Below are 27,397 nucleotides of genomic sequence, written 5' to 3' on the forward strand. Positions count from 1 at the left end.
GTTATTAATCACTGCATGGTATTACATTTTTATATTTATATATTTTTTATATAATATAATATACATTGTATGTATATATATATATATATATATATATATATATATATATATATATATATATATATATATATATATTGTAAATCATAAGTCTGTATATAATATCTCTATTGTTCATTCTATCTATTTATTTATCTATCTGTCTGTCTATCTATCATCTGTTTATTTTTCTATCTATCTATCATAATATATTGTATAATAATATATCACAATATATAATATAAAATAGTAAATCATAAATCTGTATACAATATCTCTATCTATCTATCTATCTATCTATCTATCTATCTATCTATCTGTCTGTCTGTCTGTCTGTTTATCTATCTATCCGTTTATCTATCTATCTGTTTATCTATCTATCATAATATATAGTATAATAATATATCACAATATATAATACAGTAAATATAATACAGTATAATACTGTATATAATATCTCTAACTATTGTTCATTCTATCTATCTATCTATCATAATATATAGTATAATAATATATCACAATATATAATATAATACAATAAATATAATATAATACAGTATAATACTGTATATAATATCTCTAACTATTGTTCATTCTATCTATCTGTCTATCTATCATCTGTTTATTTTTCTATCTATCTATCTATCTATCTATCTATATCAATATATTGTATAATAATATATCACAATATATAATACAGTAAATCATAAATCTGTATATCTATCTATCTATCTATCTATCTATCTATCTATCTATCTATCATCGTATACACATTGCAAAATATATAATAAATAAGCTACCATTTATAATAATAAAATCATAAATAAAACGTAAGATTTGCTTTTTAAATCATTTTTAAAATATATATATTTTCTATTTGAAAATTTCTAAAGGTTCTCAGTGCCAATGCTTCATAGAAATATTTTGTTTCACATGCCAACATGAGTATATTGTGTCCATAAAGCACATACATATTTAATAGTTTACAATGATGAGTTGACTTTTTATAGTTTTTGCAAGTTTATGGCGCTTTAATTAAGGACAGTGTTGTAAAATACAACGATTTGTTTAATGATGTTCTCATTTTGTGGATTTATTTGTTTTAAATAATTAATAGATTTAAAACATTTTCATCTGATATATTGGCTGTTTTCAACCTTTGTCAAACAGTCTCTGCCTTTGACCTTACCAGTATGGCTTCAGCAATGTCATTTTGACGTGTCATTGGAGGAAAAAATCGTAACAGCGTCACTTCCTGAATATGAGTAAGGGAGTGGTCACGTGACATGGCTTCGGCGCTCTCCTTCTCCGACTACTTTTGATTTAAAAATATTATTAAAAATCTCGATTCTTGTGGACGGGCTCTGAGGCTTTGTGAAAGATGGTCGTATGTCGGCTCTCGATCGATGCGCGGCGGCGCGTCATACGCGGCGCGTGTGGAACATTTCTGAACACAAAATCGCCTGTTTTGTGGGCTGCAGCGTCACGTGACCGGCACGCGCCTCGGGAAAGATGGCGCCTGGCGGTTAGAAAACAAGCAGCGCAAGCAGCGGTGACATCCTTCACACCGCCGCGACGTTTGGGATCCATAGAAACCGAGTGGAGTACGTGTTTGACTTATTGGACATAAGCTGTCAGACAGCGGGTTTGGTCTGTTTTCTGTTATAGCCACAATTTCGGCCGTTTTAGAGCCGCTATGTGAAGTAATATTGAGTTTTATTGCGTTTCGCGTGAAAGCTGAGGGAGTCTTGCGACTGGTTCACGCGCTAGGCAGCTAACCTGAGGCGAGCCGTTAGCGCACTTTTGACAAAGTCACTGACAGGAATTATTCGTTTAAATGTCATTTTTTGGCACGTATTCTGTTGGTCAGGTTCTTTTGGATTTGTTTAAACCCGGTTATACCCTATTTAAAGAGCGTTTGGCTCATTTTTTGCTATTTAAAGTTGATTAAACGGTTCGTGAGGGGAAATTAGCTAGCAACCACCGTAAGCAAGTCTGATGAGCTGTTACACCACATGCTGCATATATTTGACGAATGAGACTTTTTTTTTGCTGTTAAAAGCGTATTTAGTTTGTGATTAACCCGCGATCTGTTTGTTGGGGAAGCATTTAAACGTCTCCGCTGAATATTTAGGACTAAAGAGCAGCATGTTTAGGGCACCGGGTGTCTAATGTTGTGTATTACAACCGTCAAATTCTACCACAGGTTATTGTTACTGCGTAATTTCAATGTTTTGAACATTTCAGAGGTAGTTAGAGATTTCTTTTGTTTCTAGTCTGGTTTATGAATGTGTAAGCTGGATGACATTAACATCCAGCAACAACGTCAGACCAGGAAGTCTAGTTGGATCAGTTTTGGCAAACACGTGTGAAGCTGGATGTTGTGGTGATTAGTTTAGTATGTTTTTGCCCTTATTAATGCGTTTCTTGACCAATTAATGTCGTTTGCATTTATATAACATGTAGTGTTCAGTCGCAAAGGTCTAACATTAAAAACATCCAAATATATTCTTTATTTATCTTGGTGATGTGATGGGAAAGATGTGATCTTTAAGTTGGGTGTATGTCATTGACTTCATGAAATATCTGTGTAGTTTAAGAGGACATCGAGTTATGTTTGATGTTAGAAGATTAAGTGGGATGTTTTGCAAAGCAAATTCTCTTTTGTAATAATTATTACTATTTCTTTCTCTATGTTAGACAATGGATCCTGGACAAGATTTGCTTCTGGCTGCTCTAAGTGAAAGTGGAATCTGCCCTAATGATCTGTTTGATGTTGATCCTCAGGACACACTTCCACTCCCTGCCTCACAACAGGTAATTTAAAACACAATACATGCAACATGATATACTCATTTTCATGCAGTTTAGTTGTGTTTTTTTTTTTTTTTTTTTTCTTGACTCAAAACTAGGGCTGTGTATTAACACAGATTTTACAAATCGTTTTGGTTATGATATCGATTTGTTTGGGTATGCTACAGTACATGTTTAATTGTTCTTAAGGAAAAAAGCTGTGGGCTATTAAGAGATGCTTTTTAGTTGGTGTATTAATATAATTTTAAATGTTAAGATTAACAAGAGTCTAACTTATTAAATTGCTGTTTATTTTTGGATATAATAATCAACACTCAAATAAAAACTGAGTTTTATGCAAAAATTTTAATTGCATATAAGGCAGTTTTTGTATGAACTTCTTGATATAATAGTTTGTACTCCAATTATAAACATTTTAAATGGTGGCTGTGATAAAAAAACAAAATGATTAAAACGTACATTAAATAAGACATCACTAACAAGTTCTTTAAAAATGATTATGTAATATAGTGCATATAGCCAAATGCTCCTCTCTAGAGTTATTTTTTCTGTCAAGCTTTAGATATTGAATGGCTTTCCTGAGGTTAATGTAATGTTACAGACATGCTGTTTTATTGACATCTTTCCATGCTTGAAACACTGATTGAGCAATTATATGAGACTGGAATATTTCATTAAGTTGTATGGTTTCTGTCACCATATTTTCAGATGTTAATGCATGTTTATTTTGTGCTATAACTTGTAGTAAAGAGGAAGAGACGATCAGTTCATGTGGACTGAGGCGGCAACCATGATCTGTCGCGCAACATTAAAGAGCGTCAAAATGATATTTATTGTTTACAATTTTGTATAAAATTGGCAGAAATTAAAAGCTGAGACTTTTTCATATCAAAAGTAACAAAGCACCAATTTATTGTGATTACTGGATGGGATGCATGCTACAAATACTGTTTAGTGAAGTTTTGTTCCTGCATCAACTGAAAATAGCGTATACTTCTCATAATTCATCAAAATGAAGATTGATTAAAAGAGTAACCTATATTGTTAACGCAGCCTTACTCAAAACAAAACTGAATCTAAAAGCAATCTTTCTCAAAGTAGCACATTGGATGATCATCATGAGTTCTTCTTTTTCCTTTCATTTTCAGTCAGTCTCATTAAATGCACTTGACATCGGTCTCGGTAATGAAGCTTCTGGAATTGTCAGAATTGAACCTGCAGTTCCACCTACTCCTACAGTTACAATCAGGGTAAGTGTTGCACGTAGCGTCACTGTATTTATAGACTTTTGACTAATGTTGTGCAGTCTGGTCCAACTTATTCTGTCCCAAGAACTGCCCACTTTGGCAGAAAGACCGGTATGTTATTAGGCAACCAATCCAGAGTTTTTGTTCTCAGGTGCCGTTTAGGATCAGGTGTATCTGTATTAAGTTATACCCAATATAAAGATTTTTTTTTTAAGTCTGAAAATAAAGCAGAATATCAAGTTCTGCTCATGTACACTTCTGGAAGTTGCATCAAGCCATCCAATCCGATTGGAAATAGTGATTTCTTGCCGTTTTTCTGTGCAATATAATGCACATAATGTGAGTGAGCAAACTGTGGGCTGTCTGTCTGAGGCTACTGGTTGTGTAACATGTTTTAATTAGGGCTGTCAAGCGATTAAAATTTTTAATCTAATTAATTACATGATGTGGCGGTTTAATTAGTCTAATTAATCGCACATCAATTTTGGTTGAGAAATTACTCCCAAAAGATAATTTGAAGTCGTTTTTGTCAAGCATCAAATAGACATTAAAGCGAATAGAGAGGAGACAGCTCCGTATGTTTTCGAATCACTCAGGCTGTACTTTGAAGTCATACACCGATCGGTCTGTCCAACAAGTCTTTTACGAAAGGTCCGCTGAATCATTGATTTCACTAGGTTCATTCAAAACGCGGATTCAGAAATGAAACACTGCAGTGCATTGTGCCGAGAAGAACAGTTCTGATTTGTCTTTAAATTTTTATTGGAAAAATTGAACAAAATAGACAATATTGTGGCTAAAACTCAATATTAACTTATTTACTTAACTGCTGTATAAGATCAGAACTGCATTTGCACTCGTTATATAGGCTATGGGACAAAAACAGCACTCATGTGATATTGCTTAACTCATATGATCTAAATATGAGACGACAACTCAAACGGCATTTTTGCCCCAAATTCTTTTTATTTTAAGGACTTTCTGACTGCCTTCTGTAGGCTTCATTGCAGAGTGAGTTGTTGCCCTGCTTCACATTCATCATCAATCAACTGTATGTAATGTCAGATGAACTACATAGGTCTGGGGCGAGGCAAGTGTGTTAAATGCGTTAAATTTAATGCGTTTTTTTTACCGTAACTAATTAATCTAATTAACGCGTTAAATCTCCAGCCCTAGTTTTAATATTTGACTGCAAAACTCAGAATTACACATGCTGCATTAATCATATTCTGTGTCTTTGCAGGAGAAGCCTCAGCCCTCAACTACCACCTTCGTTTTAAATCAACTGAATCAGTTGCCATCGCTGGGTACCATTGTAGTCACCAAACCATCAGCTGGGACCGCCTCCAGGCAGACCATCACAGTGACCAAGGTGGTACACACAGGTTCGACAGCACAACGGAGCTCTGCGTCCTCTCCCACCGTGGTCCCACCCAATAATGATCAGATCAGGTTGAAGGACCTCCTCAGAACCAGCAGCCTGAAGACAAGCAGCCTTGGAGAGCTTATGAAGTTGAAGCCCCCACCTGACATAGCGCAGCCCGTTGCTACGGCAACAGCCACAGGCACAAGTGAGTGCTGGCAGACATGCTGGACCTCGAGCGATCATAGATGTGTTTTGTTTTGTTTTTTGCTTGTAAGGGTCTGTCGATGCAGCTGTCGGCTTTGTGGCACTTTCCAGATCTAACGCTGAGTGCCAGTTTTCAAGTGCTGCCTCCAGCTGTCAAAACAAGAAACCAACATCTCAAGTCACCTTTGAAGGCGTTAAAGCTGTTAGGAGACATAGGAAATAGGAGACATGTTTTTAGGTCCCTTTTGTTTCAAGAAAACGTTTTAAATCTAAGCCATGTACATGTTGCTGCTAAAGATGGTTGTTAGTGCTCTTCTTTGTGCTTCAAACCGAACAGCTATCTGTTAATATAATAATTTTTTATGGTAACATTTATGGTGCACTTAAAAGTTTCATTGTTAAAGTTTTGATCATTGTCCAAAGCTCATTCCATAGAGAGACCGTGTGGATGCAATCATTCTGTGTTTTCTTAATGTCAATGCTCTTCCTTTCAGAAATTATTCTGGTCTCCACAAAGATGATGAGCAGATCAGGTATGGGTAGGGTTTTAACTGCAGTGCACTGAGTCTGTTTTCACAGGTGCTTTCATGTTGTGGTGGGGCCGTATCAGTTCTGACAAACTGCTGTGGCTGTGTGAATATTTGTGTCTCTAATTTTTTGTCTCTGTTTTCTTCAGCGGAATTAAACAATGGCTTGAAAAAAGAAGTTTCCAGCAAAGATGTAGCAAGGATCTGGGTCAATGATGACATGAAAATGCGGAGCTTCTCACCTGTAAATGTACGTTTAATTATTTTTGTTTACATGTGATGAGGCATTCACTGAGGACTTGAACTGTAAGTTTAATGTTATTGGATTTTTCTTTTTATTTATTTAAATATAGAAATTACCAGGAATGAAGGAGGAAGATGAACCAGAAGAAGAGGAAGAGGAGGAGCTGGGTCATGCAGAGACGTACGCCGAATACATGCCAATGAAACGTATGTATAATCATGATCGGTGTGCTTAAAGGGTTAGTTCACCCAAAAATGAAAATTATGTCATTAATGACTCGCCCTCATGTCGTTCCAAACCCGTAAGACCTCCGTTCATCTTCGGAACACAGTTTAAGATATTTTAGATTTAGTCTGAGAGCTTTCTGTCCCTCCATTGAAAATTTATGTACGGTATACTGTCCATGTCCATAGGGCTGTCGCGATAACCGCAATATCGTAATACCGCGCTATTTACGAGCCAACCGCAGAGGACTGCAAATACCGCAGCAACCGCGATATTTGCATGTTTTTATTTTTTGAAAGGTATGTCCTTCTCGTTTTACACTTCATGCATGTGTACTAAATATTAAATAAGTTAATAATGATAGCATAATGTGTACCATGGTAATTTGTACAGAGGCTCCATAGATTTGCACTAAACAAGCCTAAACATTGAATGTGAGCAAGATCGACTGAGCGCGTGCGATTACCTGCGTCTGTCCTTCAGGCCGAAACATATATTCGTGAAAAAGGTTGTCATGTCCAAGGATAGAAATCTCTGCCTTAGCATCGACACATTACTGGCCAGCTGAGCCTTATAAAGTGGCGCTCAAATGATTTCAACAGCTTGTTTCATTACATCGCTCTTTAAATGAATCAGCGTTTTAGAACGTGCAGTTGATGAATGGTATAAATACTCAAAGACAGTCCCTTGCCGCCATTGTGGTGCAACAATGTAACTGCACTGACTGACGGCCTGTCTGGAACACGCAGAGATGAGTAACGTTAGTTCTGTTTATACTCGTGAAATATCAGCAGAAAGTCTCTCGTTTAGTCAGATTTGAGGATCGGAACTACATATAACAATAGCCCTACGATCTTACTGTCAGGTTTATGTTCTGTTATGTAAACCCTTATTTTTACATTCTCTTCTGTTACTTGCTTCCTAATTCAATACTCTATTTAGTTTCGTTATTGAATATGACCAGGACTATATAATATATATGTGTGTGTGTGTGTGTGTATGCGGTAAAACCGCATATCACGCTATTGAGCCGCAAGGGAAAATCCTTAACCGCGCTACATGTCCAGAAAGGTAATAAAAACATCATCTAAGTAGTCCATGTGACATCAGTGGGTTAGTTAGAAGTTTTTGAAGCATCGAAAATACATTTTGGTCCAAAAATAACAAAAACTACGACTTTATTCAGCATTGTATTCTCTTCCGGGTCTGTTGTCATGCTGCTGACGAGTTATCCGGTGCACCCGAGCTTCGTTTACAGTCTGAGGGAGACGCACGCTGTATTCAAGCTATTCTACATTGTTTGTATTTTGGTATTGCTATATTTTTTTAAATGGTGCGTAATTGTGCATGTCGCGGATGTACTAATCGCCAAAAACAACAACGTAAAAGTGCATTACCAACGCCGACAGATGAAAGGATTCAATTAAATCAATTCAGTGCAGTCGATTCAATGGAATCAGTTCAATGGAATCAGTTCAATGGAATCAGTTCAATGGAATCAGTTCAATGGAAAGGATTCCGGAAGAGAATACAATGCTGAATAAAGTAGTTGAAGTCGTAGTTTTTGTTATTTTTGGACCACTGATGTCACATGGACTACTTTGACGATGTTTTTATTACCTTTCTGGACATGGACAGTATACCGTACATACATTTTCAATGGAGGGACAGAAAGCTCTCGGGACTAAATCTAAAATATCTTAAACTGTGTTCCAAAGATCAGAGGTCTTACGGGTTTGGAACGACATGAGGGTGAGTCATTAATGAGATCATTTTCATTTTTGGGTGAACTAACCCTTTAATAGATTGTGTGTAGTCAGTCATCTCTTAGCATTAATTCAGTCATAAGATGCACACTTTCCCTTTATGTAAATGTTTTACCAGAGCTTGACATTAACACCCGCCAACCCTCCAAATGCGGGTGGATTACAGCAGTGGCGTGTAACGCAGTCACTCCTTCTAGCCACTTTGGCGGGATGAATTTTATATATAATATATACATTCAATTGTAGTCTTTTAAAAAAGGGATCTGAAATGAATAAACCAAGTGCTATTGTATGGTAAAAAATATAGATTTTTCTATACATATATAAATATGTGAAACGCTTCCAATACTCATTTTCCTCTGAATAGATGCATGATACCAGCTGCTCTTTCTTGCGTTCTCATTTCTCTGACAGAGAGTTGACACACAAACCCGCCTCCCCTCACTTACTCGTTTCATTTGTTCCGGATGAATATTGTTGGTGTTACAGGGCTTGAATTTCAGTGTGGAATTGGGTGTATTGCACATATTACTCATTCCCATAGATTTTGTGCTCACACCCAAAGTGCGCTCACATAAAGCCGCTTCTCAGTACTAAATTGAGTTCTTTTTCACTGCTTATTGAGCTTAAACAGTCAAATACACACAAAATAATGTCAAAATGCCGGTCTTTGCAAGTATTCACGTGAACACAGTGAGTTATGTTTTAAGTGAACATAAACAGTTGAGAAAGAAAACGCATGTGTAACAGTATAATGGTTCCGTGCGTCAGGTCTTAAAGTGACAGCAGCCTAATATACCTGCTGCCAAATTATGAGATGATATTAAAAATATCTATATGCCAGTTTTTCCTCATGGTATCAATGTGAAAATGGCTAATAACTTTGAAAAACCACTGGACACAATGGCTGGTAAGCAAAAAAGTTAATGTCAAGCCCTGGTGCCAACAGATCCATTGTTTTTCCAGCAATTTTTTGTAAAGTTAGTCTCGCATCTCGTTTCTCAGTGAGAATTGGACTGCGGCACCCTGATCCTGTTGTGGAGACCAGCTCTCTTTCCAGTGTCAACCCGCCAGATGTGTGGTACAGACTTTCCATTCCAGAGGAGACCATCGATAGAGGCTGGTTATCTGCCCTCCAGCTTGAGGCCGTCACGTATGCTTCTCAGGTTTGGGCCTTTTTACATTTTGTAACTTTTAAAATGTATTAGCATTTAGGAAGCAAATTAGTTCATTTATGCAGGTCAAATCATAATTACATCAAACTTTCACAAATAGTTAACTTTTTTCTTTTTTTGTACAGCAACATGAGACATTCCTACCAAATGGAGACCGAGCAGCCTACTTGATTGGAGATGGAGCCGGTGTTGGAAAGGGTAGAACCATTGCTGGAATCATATATGAAAATTATCTTCTTGGCAGGAAAAGGTCCCTCTGGTAATCACTTGTTTTCTTTTACCTCTTCAAACTGCTTTTTGGTGTGTAATTGTACCATCATTCATGCCTTTTTTTCACCACTGGTCCGTGCAGGTTTAGTGTCTCAAATGACTTGAAATATGATGCAGAGAGGGACTTGAGAGACATCGGAGCAAAGAACATCCAGGTCCATTCGCTAAACAAGGTACATTAAGTGCTTCTTGGACAACATATGAGATGTTTGTGTATTTCGAGTAGTACATTAATTCTTTCCACACGTCTCTCTTTCAGTTCAAATACGGAAAGATCTCATCGAAACACAATGGGAGTGTGAAAAAAGGTGTGATCTTTGCCACATACTCGTCTCTGATTGGAGAGAGCCAGTCTGGGGGAAAATACAAGACGAGATTCAAACAGTTACTGCACTGGTGTGGAGATGACTTTGATGGTGTTGTATCCTTTCATGTTACAAGGAAAAGGGGTTGTTGTGATGCCAAAAAGTCAGTAGTCGATAATTCACGATTATCATTGCCTTAATTATGGTACTACATCAATCTGACATCCCTAGAAAAACATTAAATGCTCTAAACCAGAAAAACAAGCGAGTTTCATTGCATATTGACTGAACCGCAGTGAAGCACTTCACATGGTGTGATTGTATTCAGCTCTCTAGTAACTATGGTGACCGATTCCCTTGACTGAGCGTCTCAGATCATCTTTGATGAGTGTCACAAAGCCAAAAATGTTTGCCCTATTGGGTCATCCAAGCCCACAAAGACCGGGTTGGCAGTTTTAGAGCTACAGAACAAGCTGCCAAAAGCCCGAGTTGTGTACGCAAGTGCTACAGGTATGTGACTCTGGATGTTGTATTTTTAAATTTTATGTAGGAACACTAAGCAGTGCATTTATTTCCATTTTGCTATGTATACATCTGTTGTATGATTTTGTGTAGGAGCATCCGAACCCCGCAATATGGCCTACATGAATCGCCTTGGGATCTGGGGAGAAGGAACTCCGTTTAAGGAATTTACAAATTTTATCCAAGCTGTTGAGAGAAGGTTAGTTTATCAGATCAGAGAGTTTGTGTCCATGACCTTGCTTTTTATTAACAGCCTGCATTCTCTCAATATTGAATGCAACCCTTTTTTGGTTGGTTTATTTTAGAGGTGTTGGTGCCATGGAGATTGTTGCCATGGATATGAAGCTGAGAGGAATGTACATCGCTCGACAGCTGAGCTTCACAGGCGTGACGTTTAAAATCGAAGAAGTTCCTTTGACGCAGAGCTACATCAAGATGTACAACAAATCAGTCCGCTTGGTGGGTAAAATGTCAGCAAAAACCAAAGTATTATTCTAATGATGCATAACCTTTATTAATGGCAAAAGACAGAAACATTTAGGTTATGATCGCACTTCTCTTGGTTCTTTTGGTCTGGACCAAAAAAGAAAATTAGACATTTAGTTCTGGTTCGCTTTGCATTCACACTGTCATTTTTAACAACAAACCTTAACATACCCACATAACATAACAAAAAAATAATTGTAATTTATTTTAAAAATATAGATTTTGTGATGGAACTTACTGATCAGTTTTTAAAGGGCCTTTTACACTAAGCGCTATTAAGCATCCTGAATGTACGTTGCGATGGCGCTCTTGAATTGAAACAATGGATCCCTATATAGCTATTCACACCAGGCGCTATCAATCACGGCACGACAAAGCAAGATTTTTTTTTTTCAACCAGTGTGTCAATCACATACCTGGTGCCGCTGCTGTTGCACAAAAGGGTGAGATTGGTGGCGCTGTTTTGAAAACCATTGAAAACACCGAAGAAAATTATTCCGGACGAGAGAAGAAAATAGATGCTGAGTTCTGTTAATCATTGGTGGCTGAGAACAGATTTATTCTCACTTGTTCTTTGTACAGAATATATTTAATTTTCTATATTTAATTTTTCTTTTAATTTTCCACTGAATTATGCGATCTGAAGAGCTTGAAACGGCATTCAGAGCACTGTTTTCTTCCGTGCATGTCTGTTATGAGTCAGAGAGCTCATTCGCTTTAGAGCTGTCAATCATATTATGTGATCATAACTCCTGCCCTTCCGAATGAAGACGTTGTGTTCATTTCCTCGTTCTGAGTTCTGCATGGTTCTGCACTTAAACAACTGACAGAAACGTTTCTACAGATGAAACATGAAGCCAAATATATGATTATATATGTTCTGTATGTGTTTTTCATGCAGCTTGGGGTATTTTTATAACAATAAAAAATGAGAAATGCTTAAATGAGAAATGCTAAGCAGGTGTAACATTTAGTTTGTTATAAAACGCTACAAATAATGCACTTCTGCCCACTTTATATCTCAGTTGCATTCATATTTCTGTCAAACCACGGCAGAGTTCGTTTGGAAGCAGACCAAAGTTCGAATAGGCACACATATTCAGATGAACCACACTAACAGAGCAATTGCATCAGAGTTTGTTTTAATCGAACCAGACCTGCTAAGTGTGAACACACCCTAAATAACCAAACTCTGTTTTTTTTTGTTTTTTTTTTTGAAATTGTGCAGTGGGTCAGTGCAAGAGAGAAGTTCCAGCAAGCCGCCAACTTGATGGATGCAGAACAACGAATGAAAAAGTCCATGTGGGGTCAGTTTTGGTCAGCTCATCAGAGGTTCTTCAAGTACCTGTGCATTGCTTCTAAGGTCCGAAGAGTGGTGCAGCTGGCCCGAGAGGAAGTTAAAAATGGAAAGGTTAGATTAGGTGTTCGTTTGTAACAAAAGAGCTTTCAGAGAGAAAGAATTGCAGTGACTTTGGTTGTGCTGACCTCTTAACATTCTCTGTAGTGTGTGGTGATTGGTCTTCAATCAACTGGAGAAGCTCGAACCCTTGAGGCCTTGGAGGAGGGAGGAGGCGAGCTCAATGACTTTGTCTCCACTGCAAAGTGAGTGCAATAATTTTTCAGCAGAATATTTCTTTTTTAAGAGTAATAATTTCCATTTTTAACAGATAAAAATGGACAAAGTGATTTTGAATGATGTTTTTTCAACTGAAAATATCTATGCATGATCCTTTTAAAGGGGTGTCCTACAGTCCTTGGTGGAGAAGCATTTTCCTGCACCAGACAGACAAAAACTCTTCAGTCTTTTAGGCATCGACCTGAGCGCGAAGAAAACTCCTTCACCTTCAGAAACCACCACTGAGCAGAAAGGCAAAAAGCGGAAAGGTACTAGATCACACGTATATTAAAACCGCAATAGAGATGCCCAGTTATATTTAGCAATGGTTTCTACCCTGAAACTATGAGCATATCTCGATGTTGGAGGAAGTAAAACCACTCTTGGACTTTTAGATTACTCAAATTGAAAATGAAGGTTAGTAATGGTTTTGCTCTGACCGTTGGTGACTTGTTTTTGCAGGTCCAGAAACTAAGAAGCAAGTGAAGAAGGCTCGTAAATCTGGTGGTCTGTCTGGTTCCAGCTCAGATGAGAGCAACTCGGATGATTCTGACAAAGATGCAGAAAGCGATGACAGCTTCAAGTCGGTCAGCTCAGGGGAGGAGGATGAAGATGACTTCAACCCATTTAAGGATGATTCTAGTGAGGATGAGGAAGATGGTGAGAATTTGTTAACGTTACACCCAAGATGATGTAATCAAGTCACATTTATTTATATAGTGCTTTGTGCAATGCAGATTGCTTCAAAGCAGCTTCACATTAATAAACAGGAAAATAAGTGCTAATATTGTAAAAGAATAGTGTCATTAATCAGCTCAAGTCAGTTCAGTGTTGATTCAGTTCAATAAGGGCCTTTTTATACCTGGTCACTTCATGTGGTTTCTCTGATCGGATGACTATCCGATTGTAAAAAGACAAGGTGTAAATGCCCACCGAAACACTTTCAAGACAGATTTAAATCCGATCACTCAAACCACTTTAGGAGGTGGTCTGAGATGCATTCTAGACGAAACTGGACAAGTCTAAATGCATCTGGTTGTTGAAACCATGTGTGTAAATTTTTGTAAATAAATGTGTGAGAGCGTATTATAGGTTATCTGACATGTTATAGCCAGATATGACAGCGCTACTGTAACACGCATCACCTTAGCTGAGCATCGCCTTATCTCTTCAGCAGAACTGCCGCAAATGAAACTGAAAGCAAGTTACAATCATCTTCATTATAAGTAGTCCGACAAAATGATCTTACCTCAGAGTCTTTGATTTTGAAATGAGCTAATAATAAAAAAAATGCAGCTCATATCGGTAGCTTTTGTTGACGTGAACTCCGTTAAATTTGCATATCACATATAAATCCAATATTCAATTTCTATTCGTTTTGCGGAGACACATTTATGTGGTAAAAGTGTAAATGGAACATCTGATAGCTATCCGTTCAGTAGAAATGCATGAAGTGACTAGGTGTAAACAGGCCCTATGTGTCAGTGTTGCAATGTTCATCAATTATGAAATTAATTCAATTCAGCTATGAGCAGCTCTACAGAAGGCTTATAGTGTCATTATTCAGCTAAGTTCAGTTCAATGTTGATACCATAATAATCAGAAATATTCAAATGCTGCCTATTATTTGAAACTTAGATCCGTGGCTCATCAGAAAAGACTCTAAAAAGAGTAAAGACAAGAGGAACAAGAAGAAGAAAAAGAGCATCGATCCAGACTCCATTCAAAGTGCCTTGTTAGCCTCCGGGCTTGGGACAACCAGACCCACTTTTACAACCCCCACCATCAAACCTTCAAACAACACGGTTACTGTCGGTAAGTGACCAGTGAGCTCTTCACAAAGTTTAGACCAAGTTGTGGGATAAACCGAAATAATTAATAATGTCATTGTCCAATGAATATTAATACTAATAATCATACCAAACAATTGTATTGAAGCCAAAAGTGAGCCAGAGGAGAGCAGCTGTGTGACCAGTCAGGATGCTGTTGAGGACGCCCAGCGGATGAAGAGGGACTTGCTGGATCGACTGGAGCAGCTGGCAGAGGATCTACCACCAAACACGCTCGATGAGCTCATCGATGAGCTGGGAGGCCCTGATAACGTCGCAGAGGTTGGTCTGTTTGTAGAGTGTCAGCCACACTGTATTTAATTAAAGCAATGCCATTTTTAAACGTGTGCAACTTATGCAATGCAGATGACAGGCCGCAAAGGCAGGGTAGTCAGCAACGATGATGGCAGCATTTCCTACGAGTCTCGATCAGAACTTGACGTCCCAGTTGAAATCCTAAACCTCACAGAGAAGCAGAGGTTCATGGATGGAGATAAGGTATGCTGCTTTGGTTTTGCGCACATCTGTTTAATGTTTTGATATTATGAACAACATCTAAACGGTTTTGTGTTCACCTTGATAGAACATCGCAATTATCTCAGAGGCTGCCAGCTCTGGTATTTCTCTTCAAGCTGACCGCAGAGTGAAGAACCAGAGGAGGAGGGTACACATGACGTTAGAGCTGCCCTGGAGTGCTGATAGAGCTATTCAGCAGTTTGGTGGGTATATAAATATGTATTAATCTTTGAGGGGATATTAAAAAAAATGCACATTGACAGTCATACATAAATGACACGGGTAAGATTGCTGTAATTGTACTAATAAACTTAAATGGTTAGTTCACCCAAAAATGAACATTCTATCATTAATTACTCATCCTCATGTTGTTCCAAACCCATAAGACCCGTTCATCTTCACAAATCTGAGAGCTTTCTGTCCCTACATTGACAGCAATTTGAATAAATGCATTTTTAAAATTATTTAAATAAGATAAAATTAGATGCAAGTAGTTAATAATAAACTATGCAATGATTTTTTTGAGTGCAGAAATCTTTTTTTACCTGTATATATTACTGACAAATATGCATCACACTGTTTATTAGTGTCTTAAAACTGCAATTCAAATTAGGCATAAATATATAAAATATCAAATTTGTTTTTGAGTTTACAGTTCACTGACTCTCTGGATTCATTGCAAACAGGTCGAACACACAGATCCAACCAGGTCACAGCACCTGAGTATGTGTTCCTCATCTCTGAACTCGCTGGAGAGCAACGATTCGCCTCTATTGTTGCCAAAAGACTGGAGAGCCTGGTGAGTCACTCATGCACATTCTGCATGCTAATGGGGGTCAGTTTTAATTTTGTAAGCCTAATTGTTTGTCTCTCTCAAATAGGGTGCTTTAACACATGGAGACAGAAGGGCCACAGAGACTAGAGATCTCAGCCGATTTAACTTTGACAACAAAGTAAGATTGGATTACACGCACTGTCAGTATTAAATAGGGTTGTTGCTAGACTTATTCAGTGACGTCTTTTCACATTCACAGTATGGCAGAAATGCTCTGGAAATAGTCATGAAGTCTATTGTAAGTCTGGACTCTCCTCTGGTGTCTCCACCTGCTGACTTCGATGGGGATTTCTTTAAAGGTACAGTTGATTTAGTCTCTAACAATAGGAAAGTCACTGGAAAGCCATCAGATATATGGCTTAATCTTAATACCTTGCATATTCTTTTTTTTTTTTTTTTTCAGAAATCCGCAATGGTTTAATCGGAGTGGGTCTGATAAATGTGGAGGATAGATCTGGTGTTCTCTCACTAGACAAAGGTGAGAGATTTTTTTTCTAAAGAGTCAATTTCATCCTCACAAAATGTTGAATGTTTCAAGACCCAGTAAAACAATGTTTTCAATTTCTCATGTCACAAACCTTTTACTTTTTATAGACTACAACAACATTGGAAAGTTCTTGAACAGGATTCTTGGTATGGAGGTCCAGCAGCAAAATGCGCTCTTTCAGTATTTCTCTGACACTTTGAGCGCCGTCATTCAGAACGCCAAAAAGACTGGAAGATATGACATGGGAATTTTAGGTAAGAAGGTGTTTTAAACATGACTGAAGTCTCAAAGATCTAATGAAGAACCAAGATTTTCTTTTCTGTTTTGGTGAATTTGTTTATATAATTTATATATATATTTTGAAGCTGGACGTTCTATTGGAAACTTATCTCAGAGCTAAATTGAGGGGCTTTCGCACCAAATAGTTCTAGGATCTCAGTTATAGGAACTAGCCACTAGGATAGTTCCCAGAAAACTAATTTCCCCCGGGCCGTTTTCCTGGTTGCATTCACACCTGCAGTAGGAACTCTGAAGCGGCATCTTTAAGCTCAGTATTTACAAACCAGTGAATGGAGGATGCTGTGATCGGAGCTGTGTTTGTTGTGTGTCAGGGATTTTATACATTTTTGGGTTTTTTTACATTTTTGATAATGTTGATGGAATGTAAACACATAATTTACGCAACTGAAAGGGCAAAAAGTGGGGCTAAGAGACTAAATCTTCTTTAACAACTTTCAGTATTACATATCATCGAGGAGGAGAAAAGAACACAACCCCGCAGACAACAAGTAAATGCCGTTTTTGCCGTTTTCCACATTTGTGGGGTAAATATGTTTACACAGCTTTTTAAAAATGCAGAGTGCCGGTGTTTGATGTCCAAACAACGTACAATTGTGTCACTGGAAGTTCCTATAGTGCTGATTTAGACCCTACTCTGAAGTAGGAGCTAATTTAGTTCCTTCAAACGGAGTTCCTAGAACTAAAATCATTCATAGTTCCTGCGGCGCAAACACTCCAGAAAGCGGGTACTTCCTCCAATAGTTCTAGGAACCATGAAAAAGTTCCTCTGGTGCGAAAACCCTCATGGATCTTAAAATGTAATGAACACTATTTTAGACTTGAGGATTAGCTGTTTTTACTTCCTTTTTCAGTTTGAATGTTTTTTTTTTTTTTCTTGCAGATTTGGGCTCTGGAGATGAGAAAGTAAAGAAAGTTGATGTAAAGAAATTCTTGACACCAGGATATTCCACCTCAGGGCATGTGGAGCTCTATACAGTATGTTTATATCCATACTAAACCTGAAATAGATGCACCTTTATGATGCCATTATTAGTGTTTGTGTATGACACATGTGTCTGTTTAGTTGGATAATGTCTAAATGTGTTTCTGTGTCTTCAGGTGAGTGTGGAGCGGGGAATGTCATGGGAGGATGCCACCCACGTCTGGGCCGACCAGAATGGACCGGATGATGGTTTTTACGTCCAGGTGAGGCCTTTTTTTCCCCTCCTTTTTCTTTATACACCCCCTGTCAATTCATTTAACTACTGAACGTAACTATTTTCTGTTTCATCTCAAGGTGCGGAATAACAAGAAAATTGCCATCCTTATAAAGGAGGTCAATCCCAGAAAGAGACTCTTCATGGTGTACAGACCAAATATCGGAAAACAAGTAAAACTGGAGACTTACGCAGACCTCAAGAAGAGAAGTAAAAAGGTATTACATTACTGCTGCTAATTTTAGCAGATGCAATTTTATTGCATTCTTAATGTTTTTGTTTCAGAATCAAATTATAACTTTACCAGCCATGAATATATTTTTAATCAGCTGTGTATATATGAATTTTGCTTTAGCTCAGTCAATATTTTTATCGACAAACTGCACTTGTTATTGTGATTTTGAAGCAGCTTGTTTTAGCTAGTCTCGAGGTGAAACAACACCTTAATGTGGCAAAGAAGCCACCCCACATAAATATCCCAAAATCAAAGCGCGCTTTCCTATCAGCTGCTTTGGGATGCAGATGCTTATGACATCTTGTAAAACTATGCCATTCTCACACAGCACATTGGGCCAATTACAGCCTCCTCTATGGCAATCATGATCAAATCTTAAATATGATCTTCAAATGTTTTACACCATCATAGCAATCACCACATGAAGTTCAGGCTTCCTAGTTTAAACCACTTAGAAGCCAACGTTCAAAATCAAAAGTTTGTTGTCTCATTTGGCAAGTTAATTTTAGACCCTGTCAGCACCTTCAGATTATTTCATATTTCTTCATCTCAAAATAGGTCCTCTCTGATGATGCCAAGCAGCACTGGATTGATCAGTACAACTCCTCGGCCGAGGTCTGCTCACATGCGTACTGGTAGGTGCTGCTTTTAAGTCACTTCAGAAATGAAAATCCAAAAGAATCATGCAGTTTCACTTGATTTGTGAATCTCAGTTTGGAAATGTCGTCACAAGTAACACTTTATTTTTGGCAGGCGAGGGAACTGTAAGAAGGTGTCGGTGGGGCTACAGTGTGAGATCGGGCTGCGGTGCAGGACATACTACGTCCTCTGTGGCTCCGTCCTCAGCGTGTGGACCAAAGTGGAGGGCGTACTGGCTTCAGTCAGCGGATCCAATGTGAAGATGCAGATTGTACGTTTGAGAACAGAGGATGGGCAGAGAATTGTGGGTAAGTTGTCTAACAGATGTGGGGATTTTTTTTATTTTTATATAGGTATATATTAGGGGTGTGATGAGACTAGATTTTTACAAAGTATTTTTAAGAAATCCTCATTGATGAAATACATGACTAGAAAAATAATTTGCAGGTGCATTTGAAATGTTTTAACTAATAATCTTGTAATGAATGTCATTTCAGCTCTACTTTCTGAGTATGAATTATCATGTGCAGTAAAAGACAACAATACTCGAGCACTGTAAAAGGTTTTGCCACAAACTCAACTGACTGGCTTCTCTTCAGTATGATTTCATATGAGTCTCTTCAGACCTTACAGCTGTACATGATTTATGAGCTTCTACAACTTTTGACCTCCTAATTGAACTCCTTTTCACAAACTGATCATAGAAATAAAAACAGTATAAATAAAAAATGAATAAGTCTTAAGTGCAAGCATAATTAAAGTACTCTCTCAATATTCAAAGTGCAAATAGACCATTTTTTTTCTTCAATCATGATACAGATCTAAGAGATGGTTACAACTACGCAATCCAGTCTAAGACAGCTTTCAAATTGAGAGATATTTGCATGCATCAGGGAGCCGCTTTCAAAATGCAGGGTATTGAAATCGCGTTTGAATGCGTGCTCGTGTTTTACTTTCGCTTTCGTGATTGTGTGTACTCTGTGAATAGGGAATGGCAGTGCTGAGCGTGCACTCTACAAGATGTCGGACGCTTATGCTCTGTTGTTTAACAAATCCTCCACCACGGTCTTGTCAGTCATCTCGTCACTTACTCTCGTCACATGATCAGTGAACTCTGATTCCTGCTGCACTGTGTACGACTCTGCAGCTTGTGTTGGATGAGCTGGATGGTATTGAAGTGACCATTATCCAACTGAATTAAATAGTTTTTATTTCATTGAAGGTGTTATAATAAATGTAGCGGTGGCATACTCTATCCTCATTTCACCCCCACACTCAGTTGTGGCAATAACATGAGACAGCTTTTCACCTTGATGAGAAATATCGTTTTAATCTCACAAGGTCGTGTGTGAAATAAATACAAAAAAATATATATATATAATATAATATAATATAATATCTCTCTCTTCCATGATGTAACTGAGTTAGCAAAGTGACGTCAGAGGTGGAGAAAATTACACTACTATTCAAAAGTTTAGGGTCACTAAGACTTTTTAAAGAAATTAATTATTTTATTCTGCAAGGATGCATTTAATTGATCAAAAGTGACAGAAAAGACATTTTCACAAAACTTTCTCCAACATTGATGTATGGAGCTGAGCATATTAGAATGATCTCTGAAGGATCATGTGACTGAAGACTGGAGTAATGATGCTGAAAATTCAGCTTTGATCACAGGAATAAATTACTTTAAATATATTACAACAGAAAACGGATATTTTAAATTGTAATATTTCACAGTATGACTGTTTTTACTGTATTTTTGATGAAAGAAATGCAGCCTTTATGAGCAGAAGAGACTTCATTCATTCAAAAACATTAAAAATCTTACCAACCCCAAACTTTTTATCGGTAGTGTATATTGTCGTTATTAAAAAAACAAGCAAAACTATACAAGCTTAATCTCGACTCGTTTTCTTTTTTCCTTCTCAGGTCTGATCATTCCCGCCAACTGCGTGTCGCCCCTGATGAACATCCTGTCCTCATCAGATCAGTCTCAGCAGCTGGCTGTGCAGCAGCAGCAAATGTGGCAGCAACTCCATCCGCAGAGCATCAGCCACACCGGCAACACATAGCGTGACAAACGCGCCCCTCACTTTAGGGCAGATGTGGCATCGTAAGCCAGCCAGCCACCCTTCCTCCTCCGGCACACTGTGAGGAAGACAGTGCTTGTGTCGTATTTAATATTTCAGGGTTCGTGTCCAAAGAGGACTCATTGCCAAAGGAGCTTGCTGGACTACAGGATCGGAGCTCTGCGCGTCAGGAAACCGCACTGAGAAGGGGGCGAAACTGGACGATATTTGGTCAGACTGTTTCCTTTTCACAACATCCAGTCGGCTAAATCATCGCCTGTGCTTTCCATCGACACACGTGGCTCTGTGGAGTCACATACACTACTATGTACACAGGACAGCGCTCAGGGGTTACTCTCAATCGAGTTTTCTTTTTTTCCATTCTTTTTTTTTTTTCTTCTCATTTTAAACGCACGGCCTCCGTCTGTCCCCACCTTTAGCCTTGTGACCCAGCATGTCTTGGGCATGACGCTGCTTGTTTACCACTCAATACAGTCCCTGATTTGAAAGCAGGAACACTCTGGCTCACCGACGGGTGTAAGCGGTGTAAACCCAACCCTGAAGACTTTATTAGAAACGTTGCATGATTTGACAAACCCTTTTGGATTTAGTTTAGTTTCTGGAAGCGTCTGAGAGGGTTGATGTTTCCGCTGCTTCCTTCTGTTGCAGTTCGAGTGTTTAATGCGATTGTAAACTGGAATGTCTTCTACAGAAGGCCACGTCAATCAATGCTTTTGCTCAGTTTTTCTATATTTCTTGCTTTTAATAATTTGCTGTCACACGTGTTACTTGGGACGAAGAGCTCCCGAACCTCATTTCTGCTGTAAATGTTGGAGTTTGACACATGCTCGGTCTCTATACTATATCTCGATGTATAGTTGCATATCTGAAATGTCATGTTTTTGCTGAATTGTAGATGTTGCAGCACTCTGAAGACAATGTCATTCATCCTTGCACGAGTTGCACTACTGATGGATCTGTTGTACAAAGAATCTATGGATAAATTTAACTGACTGCAAGATCTCTACCTCTTGCATATGACCAATAAATCTTGTGGATTACATCTATTTCAAAATGTCTTTATTTAAAGGGAACCACTTTTTTTTTTTTTTTGGTAATGTGTATTCAGCTTCCTTTATCAAAGAAACTTAATCTCTTTTAACTATATGGTGCATTTTTAAGTAAATGCATGAATCTAGTTCTCAAGGTCAGATGAGTTTAATAAAAAAAAAACAAAGAGTCACATTTATTTCAGTGTAGTTTAATAGTATTTTGGCAAGTACATTATGTACAAAGCTTTATACCAACACCTAGAATAACAATCCACCTTAAATCTAATTAAACAAGGTTTGTTCTCGACTAAATCCTTTTGGAATTTGATCTTCCCATCTGATTTTTATATATATATTTTTTTGTCCCAAATTTAAAAATGCAATATGTTATTTAATTTAATTGCACAAATATACTTTTTTCTTAAATAAAAGTGCATTTTTAGTAAAACACAAAATTATAATTTTTTTCCTTCAAGTTAAATGCATTTAAAAAATGAAAATCTTTGTGAAAACGAGCAGTATTTCTTTATTTGTAACTTCTCCAGTTGTCACTATGATGATGGACAACAACTGTTATTTTTTTTTATTAATTATGTGTTAATTGTCTTGAGTTCTTTGTGATGATGATGGACAGTGTGGGTGTCATGAGGAGTGACGCGGCCATATTTGCCGGTGCTGCTCCGCTGTAAACAAAAAGTGTCTGTGAGACGGACGCTCCGCTGATTTTAGGGACAATTTTATTTCTCTCATTTATTATCTCTTCAGGTATGTCTTACAAACCCAATCCCCATCAACACCTTCCGGGAACTTCTGGGAACCAAGGTATGCCGAAAAAGCGTGGAAAACTCTTCGTCTTGAGTGTATTTGGTCGAATGTAAAAATTGGCGTGAGAAAGAATACCTGGGGAAAAGCCGTGTGTAGTTTTTGTCCAGTCTGATCGCTACAGGGTCAGATCCTTCACATCCGCCATTATTACTAGTGAAAAAAACGCATTCCTCGCCTTCGATAGGGCTAAATATCGGCGTGAGGTACATTTTCGGGTTCTTCCCGAAGGGTCCGCGTCGCGCCGTGGCCGGATGGGTTTGTGTGGAGGCCGCTAGATTGTGATAAAAATGAATCCTTTTAGCGGCTAAGATCAAGCCCGTGCCGTTTCCTCCATGATTGTCTCTTGGGCTGTTGATTGATCGGATTCAGACGTGCAGTTTTTTTATTGCTCTTTGGGGACACCTAGTGGCCGACGGTGGTGTTGCATAGAGCGAGCGTGACGGAGACCGGGGCTAGTTGTCACAAGTTGTTGTATCTCAGTGGGTTTGAGACAAAAGGCCAATATTTGTGCATTTACACGACCTCTCAGTCTGTCTAGAAATAATATGTAGCCTATTTATGTAAATTAGAAGTTGTTGTTTCATACAGTCAGTGAATGATTTGTGTTGTTCACTCTTCACAGGAAACATTCCTTCTCCATCTTCCATGGCAACAATACAGTCATATAAGCCAATTCTTAATGACTTCGGACCACCGTCACTGGGATTCCCACAGGTAGGTTTCACCATGAAATCTTTTTTTAACGGAATATTATTGTCAAATAATGTATAATTGTTTTTTTATTCAATCTTTAATCAAAATAACTTCCCCTCCCTCTTGCAATAACATCTCCGATGACGTGCGTGAGGGCGGGGGAACCTGTCACTCACATGAGATCGACCAATAGCAAACCCCAACCGTTCAAAATCAAGTCCCGCCCAACATTTTTTTCTTGTTTGAGAAGCCGTTTCATACGGAGCCCCTATAAAAGGGACATAGGAGCGGTGTTGCGAAGTCTGCAAAATTGGGCTACTTTTACACTGTTTCCGCGGGTTGTTTTTCTAGTCCGTGGGTTGAATCGACCCTGAATAACGTGATATTTAGCCCTTGAATGTGAATTTTACCAGGGGAGCCCCACCAAAAACGTGGATTTTACTCCCTGGAACGCGAATTTTACCGTGGGACCCCCTGAATTGGGCGGGTTTTGTTGTGAAAACCTGGCAACCCTGCATATGAGATATTAGAAAAATAATAAGTCAATGCTCTTGCGTTCCCCCGAGCATTGACCAAAAAAAAAAAAAAAAAAAAAAAATTTCCTCAATCTTATATTTTTTCCTTCACCATGTACATTTAGTGGCTCTGTAGTTTCACCCGTGTACGTTTGTATATTGTTTAATGAAAATAAGTGTTCTTTCTATGCTACCAGGTTAGACTTGTAATGATTTATGACTGCTGTGTTCTTTCCTAATGATGATGATTTAACACTTTTTAATGAATGAAGGTAAACAAATACATATAATTTCAATGAATTAAATGTATTAAAAGATTAGTTCACTTTCAAATTAAAATTTCCTGATAAATTACTCACGCCCATGTCATCCAAGATGTTCATGTCTTTCTTTCTTCAGTCTAAAAGAAATTAAGGTTTTTGATGTAAACATTCCAGGATTTTTCTCCATATAGTGGACTTCAATGGACCCCAAATGGTTGAAGGTCAAAATTACAGTTTCAGTGCACTTCAAAGGGCTTTAAACGATACCAGACGAGAAATAAGGGTCTTATCTAGAGAAACCATCACTCATTTTCTAAAAATATAAAATAAAATTTTATACATTTTAACCATAAATGCTCATCTTGAACTAGCTCTCTTCTTCTCTCTATTTGAATTCCAGCAGTGTAGACACTGGTAAGTGTATTACTGCCCTCCTCAGGTCAAAGTTTGAACTAAAATTGTCATATACAATATGCTAGTGCAAGTATATAACTATTAGTTCAAACTTTGACCTGTGGAGGGCAGTAATACACTTAGAAGTGTCTACACTGTTGGAATTCAAATAGAGAAGAAGAAGAGAGCTAGTTCAAGACGAGCATTTATTGTTAAAACTTATATATATATATATATATATATATATACATTTCACTCAGAGGCCATCTTTGAAACGCCTCTCGGGCATTTAAATGCAGCTCCTATCTCTTTGAATGGGGAAACATCAAATTCTTCAAAGCTGTTTGCCAAGGCTTTCGATTATATTTCATATTTGAAATCACCAATGAAATATAAATCTCATAAATTTTGTTGCTAAATGCTCCAATCATGACAAAAAAACTATTTTTCAGGATGGATTAAGCTAATGCGCATGCGCAGTCCTAAATGGGCGTCTGTTGTCTGACTGTTTCTACAGGAACCAGGAGCTTCTAACGGCCGCTGCAGTGACGCGTTGACTTTACCAATCGGCGATTGGCTCTTATTTTGAAGGCGGGACTTATTCCGCCATTTTGCGTGTTGCACTTTCTCCCATTCAAAACAGTACGAGTGTTATTCTATAATCTTTGGTGCTAATCTTTGAACGGCGGGCACTGATGTCACTGCCATTATACGATAGGCTGAGATTCCTGATCCCGGTTAGCCGTTACACTTTCTCCAACATTACCTTTTTGATACTTGAAATAAAATAAAATAAAATATAAATATATTAAAAAATATTATTAATGACAAACAGATACAACAAAATTACTAAAAATTTAAATAAAAACAAAATATAAAAGTAAAAAAAAAACCATTCATAATATTAACCATAATAGTAACAATAACACTGGTAGGTTTGATACTTTTTTTTACACTTTAAAACTCATTCTGTCCTAACAAAAACATTTTTTTTAAGTTATTAAAATGTTTTTCCCCCCTTTTATATCATGTTTAGGGTCCAAATGGAAACCAAGTACCTCAGAGTAAATATGCTGAACTCCTCGCCATCATTGAAGAACTTGGGAAAGAAATAAGGCCAACATATGCAGGGAGTAAAAGCGCCATGGAGCGACTTAAAAGAGGTTTGTGTACATGATCAAAGACAAAACCTATAAATCTGCTTCTAAATATGAGTGTACTCATGTTGTACTTGCTCAGCAACTCTAATATTGTGTTTTGTTTTGCTGAAGGTATCATTCATGCCAGAGGGCTTGTCCGGGAGTGTCTGGCAGAGACAGAAAGAAACGCGAGATCCTAGCGCCTCCTTCCTCATTCTCTCCATACGGGCTGAAAGAACTGTGTCTTCTTATACCGTCACACGGGAATCATGCATGCCTTTCCTTTGAGGGGGATAAACAATCAACAAGTGGAGCATTTATGTTACGAGTTGCGCTTTTCATCTGTGGTTTGGAGGGAATAAGGCACGACGCAGAGAATATATCTTCTGATTTATAAATGCAAGAGATCTGGAACTGTTGCCATTTAAGTTGTTTTTATATATTTCATTTTCTTTGACCACATAGTATCTTTAAGAACAAATCAGCAAAAATGCATGAAAAAAGTTCCCACATTAGAATCTGCATGGCTTTTACAGGTTAGACTAGGTATGTGCTTTTAGAAATAGGTCTCAGGATAATAAGGTATTTTCTCCTCGGACACACAATTTTCTTTTAATCGGGGAGATACTGAAAAGTATTATAGTGATGCCATTACTTTCGTCTTTATTTGTATTTATTACCTTGTGTAATACAATGTATTTTCATGTAAAGACAAAAAAGGTCACTCTTTGGAATTTTGTATAACTGTCAATAAATATGACATTCATTGTGTATTAAATGTTTTTGTTTATTGTCTTGCAAAAGACTTGCATTGTACAATATTACTATCGTTACGTAAATATAACATGGTAACGGTTTCCACCAGAGTAGCAGATTTTATTGCTGCTACAATAAAACTGTGGTAACCTGGTTTGATGATCCACCTAAACAAGAAATTAAAATAACAAGAAGAAGCTGAATTTATTCATTATGAATCAGCGCTTGCCATGGTAATATTGTATAATTAATATGCATGTTTTATAAATCATAATGCTGTAATATAGCACAAGCACAAATTAACTCATTGAATTTTGTACATTGATAATTGCATTGAAAATGTATTGCGCAATGAATGTACACTTTTAATTACTTATTTTGGAGATTCTTATAAAAACTTGTCCAAATCACTTTTTGCCTGAAGGGAAAAAAATAAGAAATTGTAATTTTGCATTAAGAAAATTAAGCATTTTAGATCCATTAGGATTTTTTTAATTGTGAAAATATTTTCATGACAATTAAGCACATTTTTTCAGCTCAATTATCAGAATTTAATGCATCCTGGTGTTATTTTTGAGCAGTTTTGTTTTTAATTGTCATTATTCTCAAAAAAAAAAAAAAAAAAAAAGATTCTCATTACTGCAGTAATATAGTTATTTTTATTGTATAAGACTAGAGCAAAAGAAAATAATACAAATATATATGGGTCAATGATGTGACGGGTCATTTTTTGTCCAAAGGCCTTAATAATAATAAAAAAACAATGTGACATCCAAAGTATGTAAGGTAGTACAACTAGATCTCTTTTATTGAATCTAAAAAGGTTTTAATTATATTTTGCTACATATAA

At 37.4% G+C, this 27,397-nt stretch overlaps 2 protein-coding genes across 5 annotated transcripts; both read left to right on the top strand.

The window, feature by feature from the left end:
• The first annotated feature begins 1,287 nt into the window (after positions 1 to 1,287).
• On the top strand, positions 1,288 to 21,978 carry sbno1 (strawberry notch homolog 1 (Drosophila)). 3 transcript variants are annotated; one of them, XM_048181221.1, is made up of 33 exons: positions 1,288 to 1,640; positions 2,737 to 2,853; positions 3,999 to 4,100; positions 5,341 to 5,668; positions 6,162 to 6,200; positions 6,344 to 6,444; positions 6,548 to 6,644; positions 9,435 to 9,595; positions 9,730 to 9,863; positions 9,957 to 10,047; positions 10,134 to 10,295; positions 10,554 to 10,689; positions 10,795 to 10,900; positions 11,007 to 11,160; positions 12,416 to 12,598; positions 12,692 to 12,789; positions 12,926 to 13,071; positions 13,265 to 13,462; positions 14,441 to 14,617; positions 14,741 to 14,913; positions 14,998 to 15,129; positions 15,215 to 15,350; positions 15,834 to 15,946; positions 16,029 to 16,100; positions 16,182 to 16,281; positions 16,386 to 16,460; positions 16,577 to 16,723; positions 17,650 to 17,744; positions 17,868 to 17,954; positions 18,046 to 18,183; positions 18,759 to 18,835; positions 18,954 to 19,147; positions 20,772 to 21,978. In XM_048181221.1, exons 2-33 carry the CDS (start codon positions 2,740 to 2,742, stop codon positions 20,912 to 20,914), a joined length of 4,209 nt encoding a protein of 1,402 aa, XP_048037178.1. In that variant the 5' UTR covers positions 1,288 to 1,640; positions 2,737 to 2,739; the 3' UTR covers positions 20,915 to 21,978. The 3 variants fall into 3 exon arrangements, with proteins under 3 accessions (XP_048037178.1, XP_048037180.1, XP_048037179.1); XM_048181222.1 differs by lacking the exon at positions 1,288 to 1,640 and adding an exon at positions 1,774 to 2,422; XM_048181223.1 differs by lacking the exon at positions 6,162 to 6,200.
• A 625-nt stretch (positions 21,979 to 22,603) lies between these two features.
• On the top strand, positions 22,604 to 26,564 carry LOC125262450 (cyclin-dependent kinase 2-associated protein 1). Of its 2 annotated transcripts, none has more exons than XM_048181224.1 (4): positions 22,604 to 22,785; positions 23,411 to 23,502; positions 25,689 to 25,815; positions 25,924 to 26,564. In XM_048181224.1, exons 1-4 carry the CDS (start codon positions 22,731 to 22,733, stop codon positions 25,989 to 25,991), a joined length of 342 nt encoding a protein of 113 aa, XP_048037181.1. In that variant the 5' UTR covers positions 22,604 to 22,730; the 3' UTR covers positions 25,992 to 26,564. The 2 variants fall into 2 exon arrangements, with proteins under 2 accessions (XP_048037181.1, XP_048037182.1); XM_048181225.1 differs by having other exon boundaries at positions 22,605 to 22,728.
• The last annotated feature ends 833 nt before the right edge of the window (positions 26,565 to 27,397 follow it).

The sequence above is a fragment of the Megalobrama amblycephala genome, linkage group LG2 (genome assembly GCF_018812025.1).
Source record: "Megalobrama amblycephala isolate DHTTF-2021 linkage group LG2, ASM1881202v1, whole genome shotgun sequence".
Lineage (NCBI taxonomy): Eukaryota > Metazoa > Chordata > Actinopteri > Cypriniformes > Xenocyprididae > Megalobrama > Megalobrama amblycephala.

Coding starts and splice junctions, on each gene's coding strand:
- sbno1 (XM_048181221.1), top strand. CDS start 2,740: ATGGATCCTGGACAAGATTTGCTTCTGGCTGCTCTAAGTGAAAGTGGA. Junction 5,669..6,161: donor GGCAACAGCCACAGGCACAA/GTGAGTGCTGGC, acceptor TCTTCCTTTCAG/AAATTATTCTGGTCTCCACA. Junction 9,864..9,956: donor GGCAGGAAAAGGTCCCTCTG/GTAATCACTTGT, acceptor TGGTCCGTGCAG/GTTTAGTGTCTCAAATGACT.
- LOC125262450 (XM_048181224.1), top strand. CDS start 22,731: ATGTCTTACAAACCCAATCCCCATCAACACCTTCCGGGAACTTCTGGG. Junction 22,786..23,410: donor GGGAACTTCTGGGAACCAAG/GTATGCCGAAAA, acceptor CACTCTTCACAG/GAAACATTCCTTCTCCATCT. Junction 23,503..25,688: donor CGTCACTGGGATTCCCACAG/GTAGGTTTCACC, acceptor TATCATGTTTAG/GGTCCAAATGGAAACCAAGT.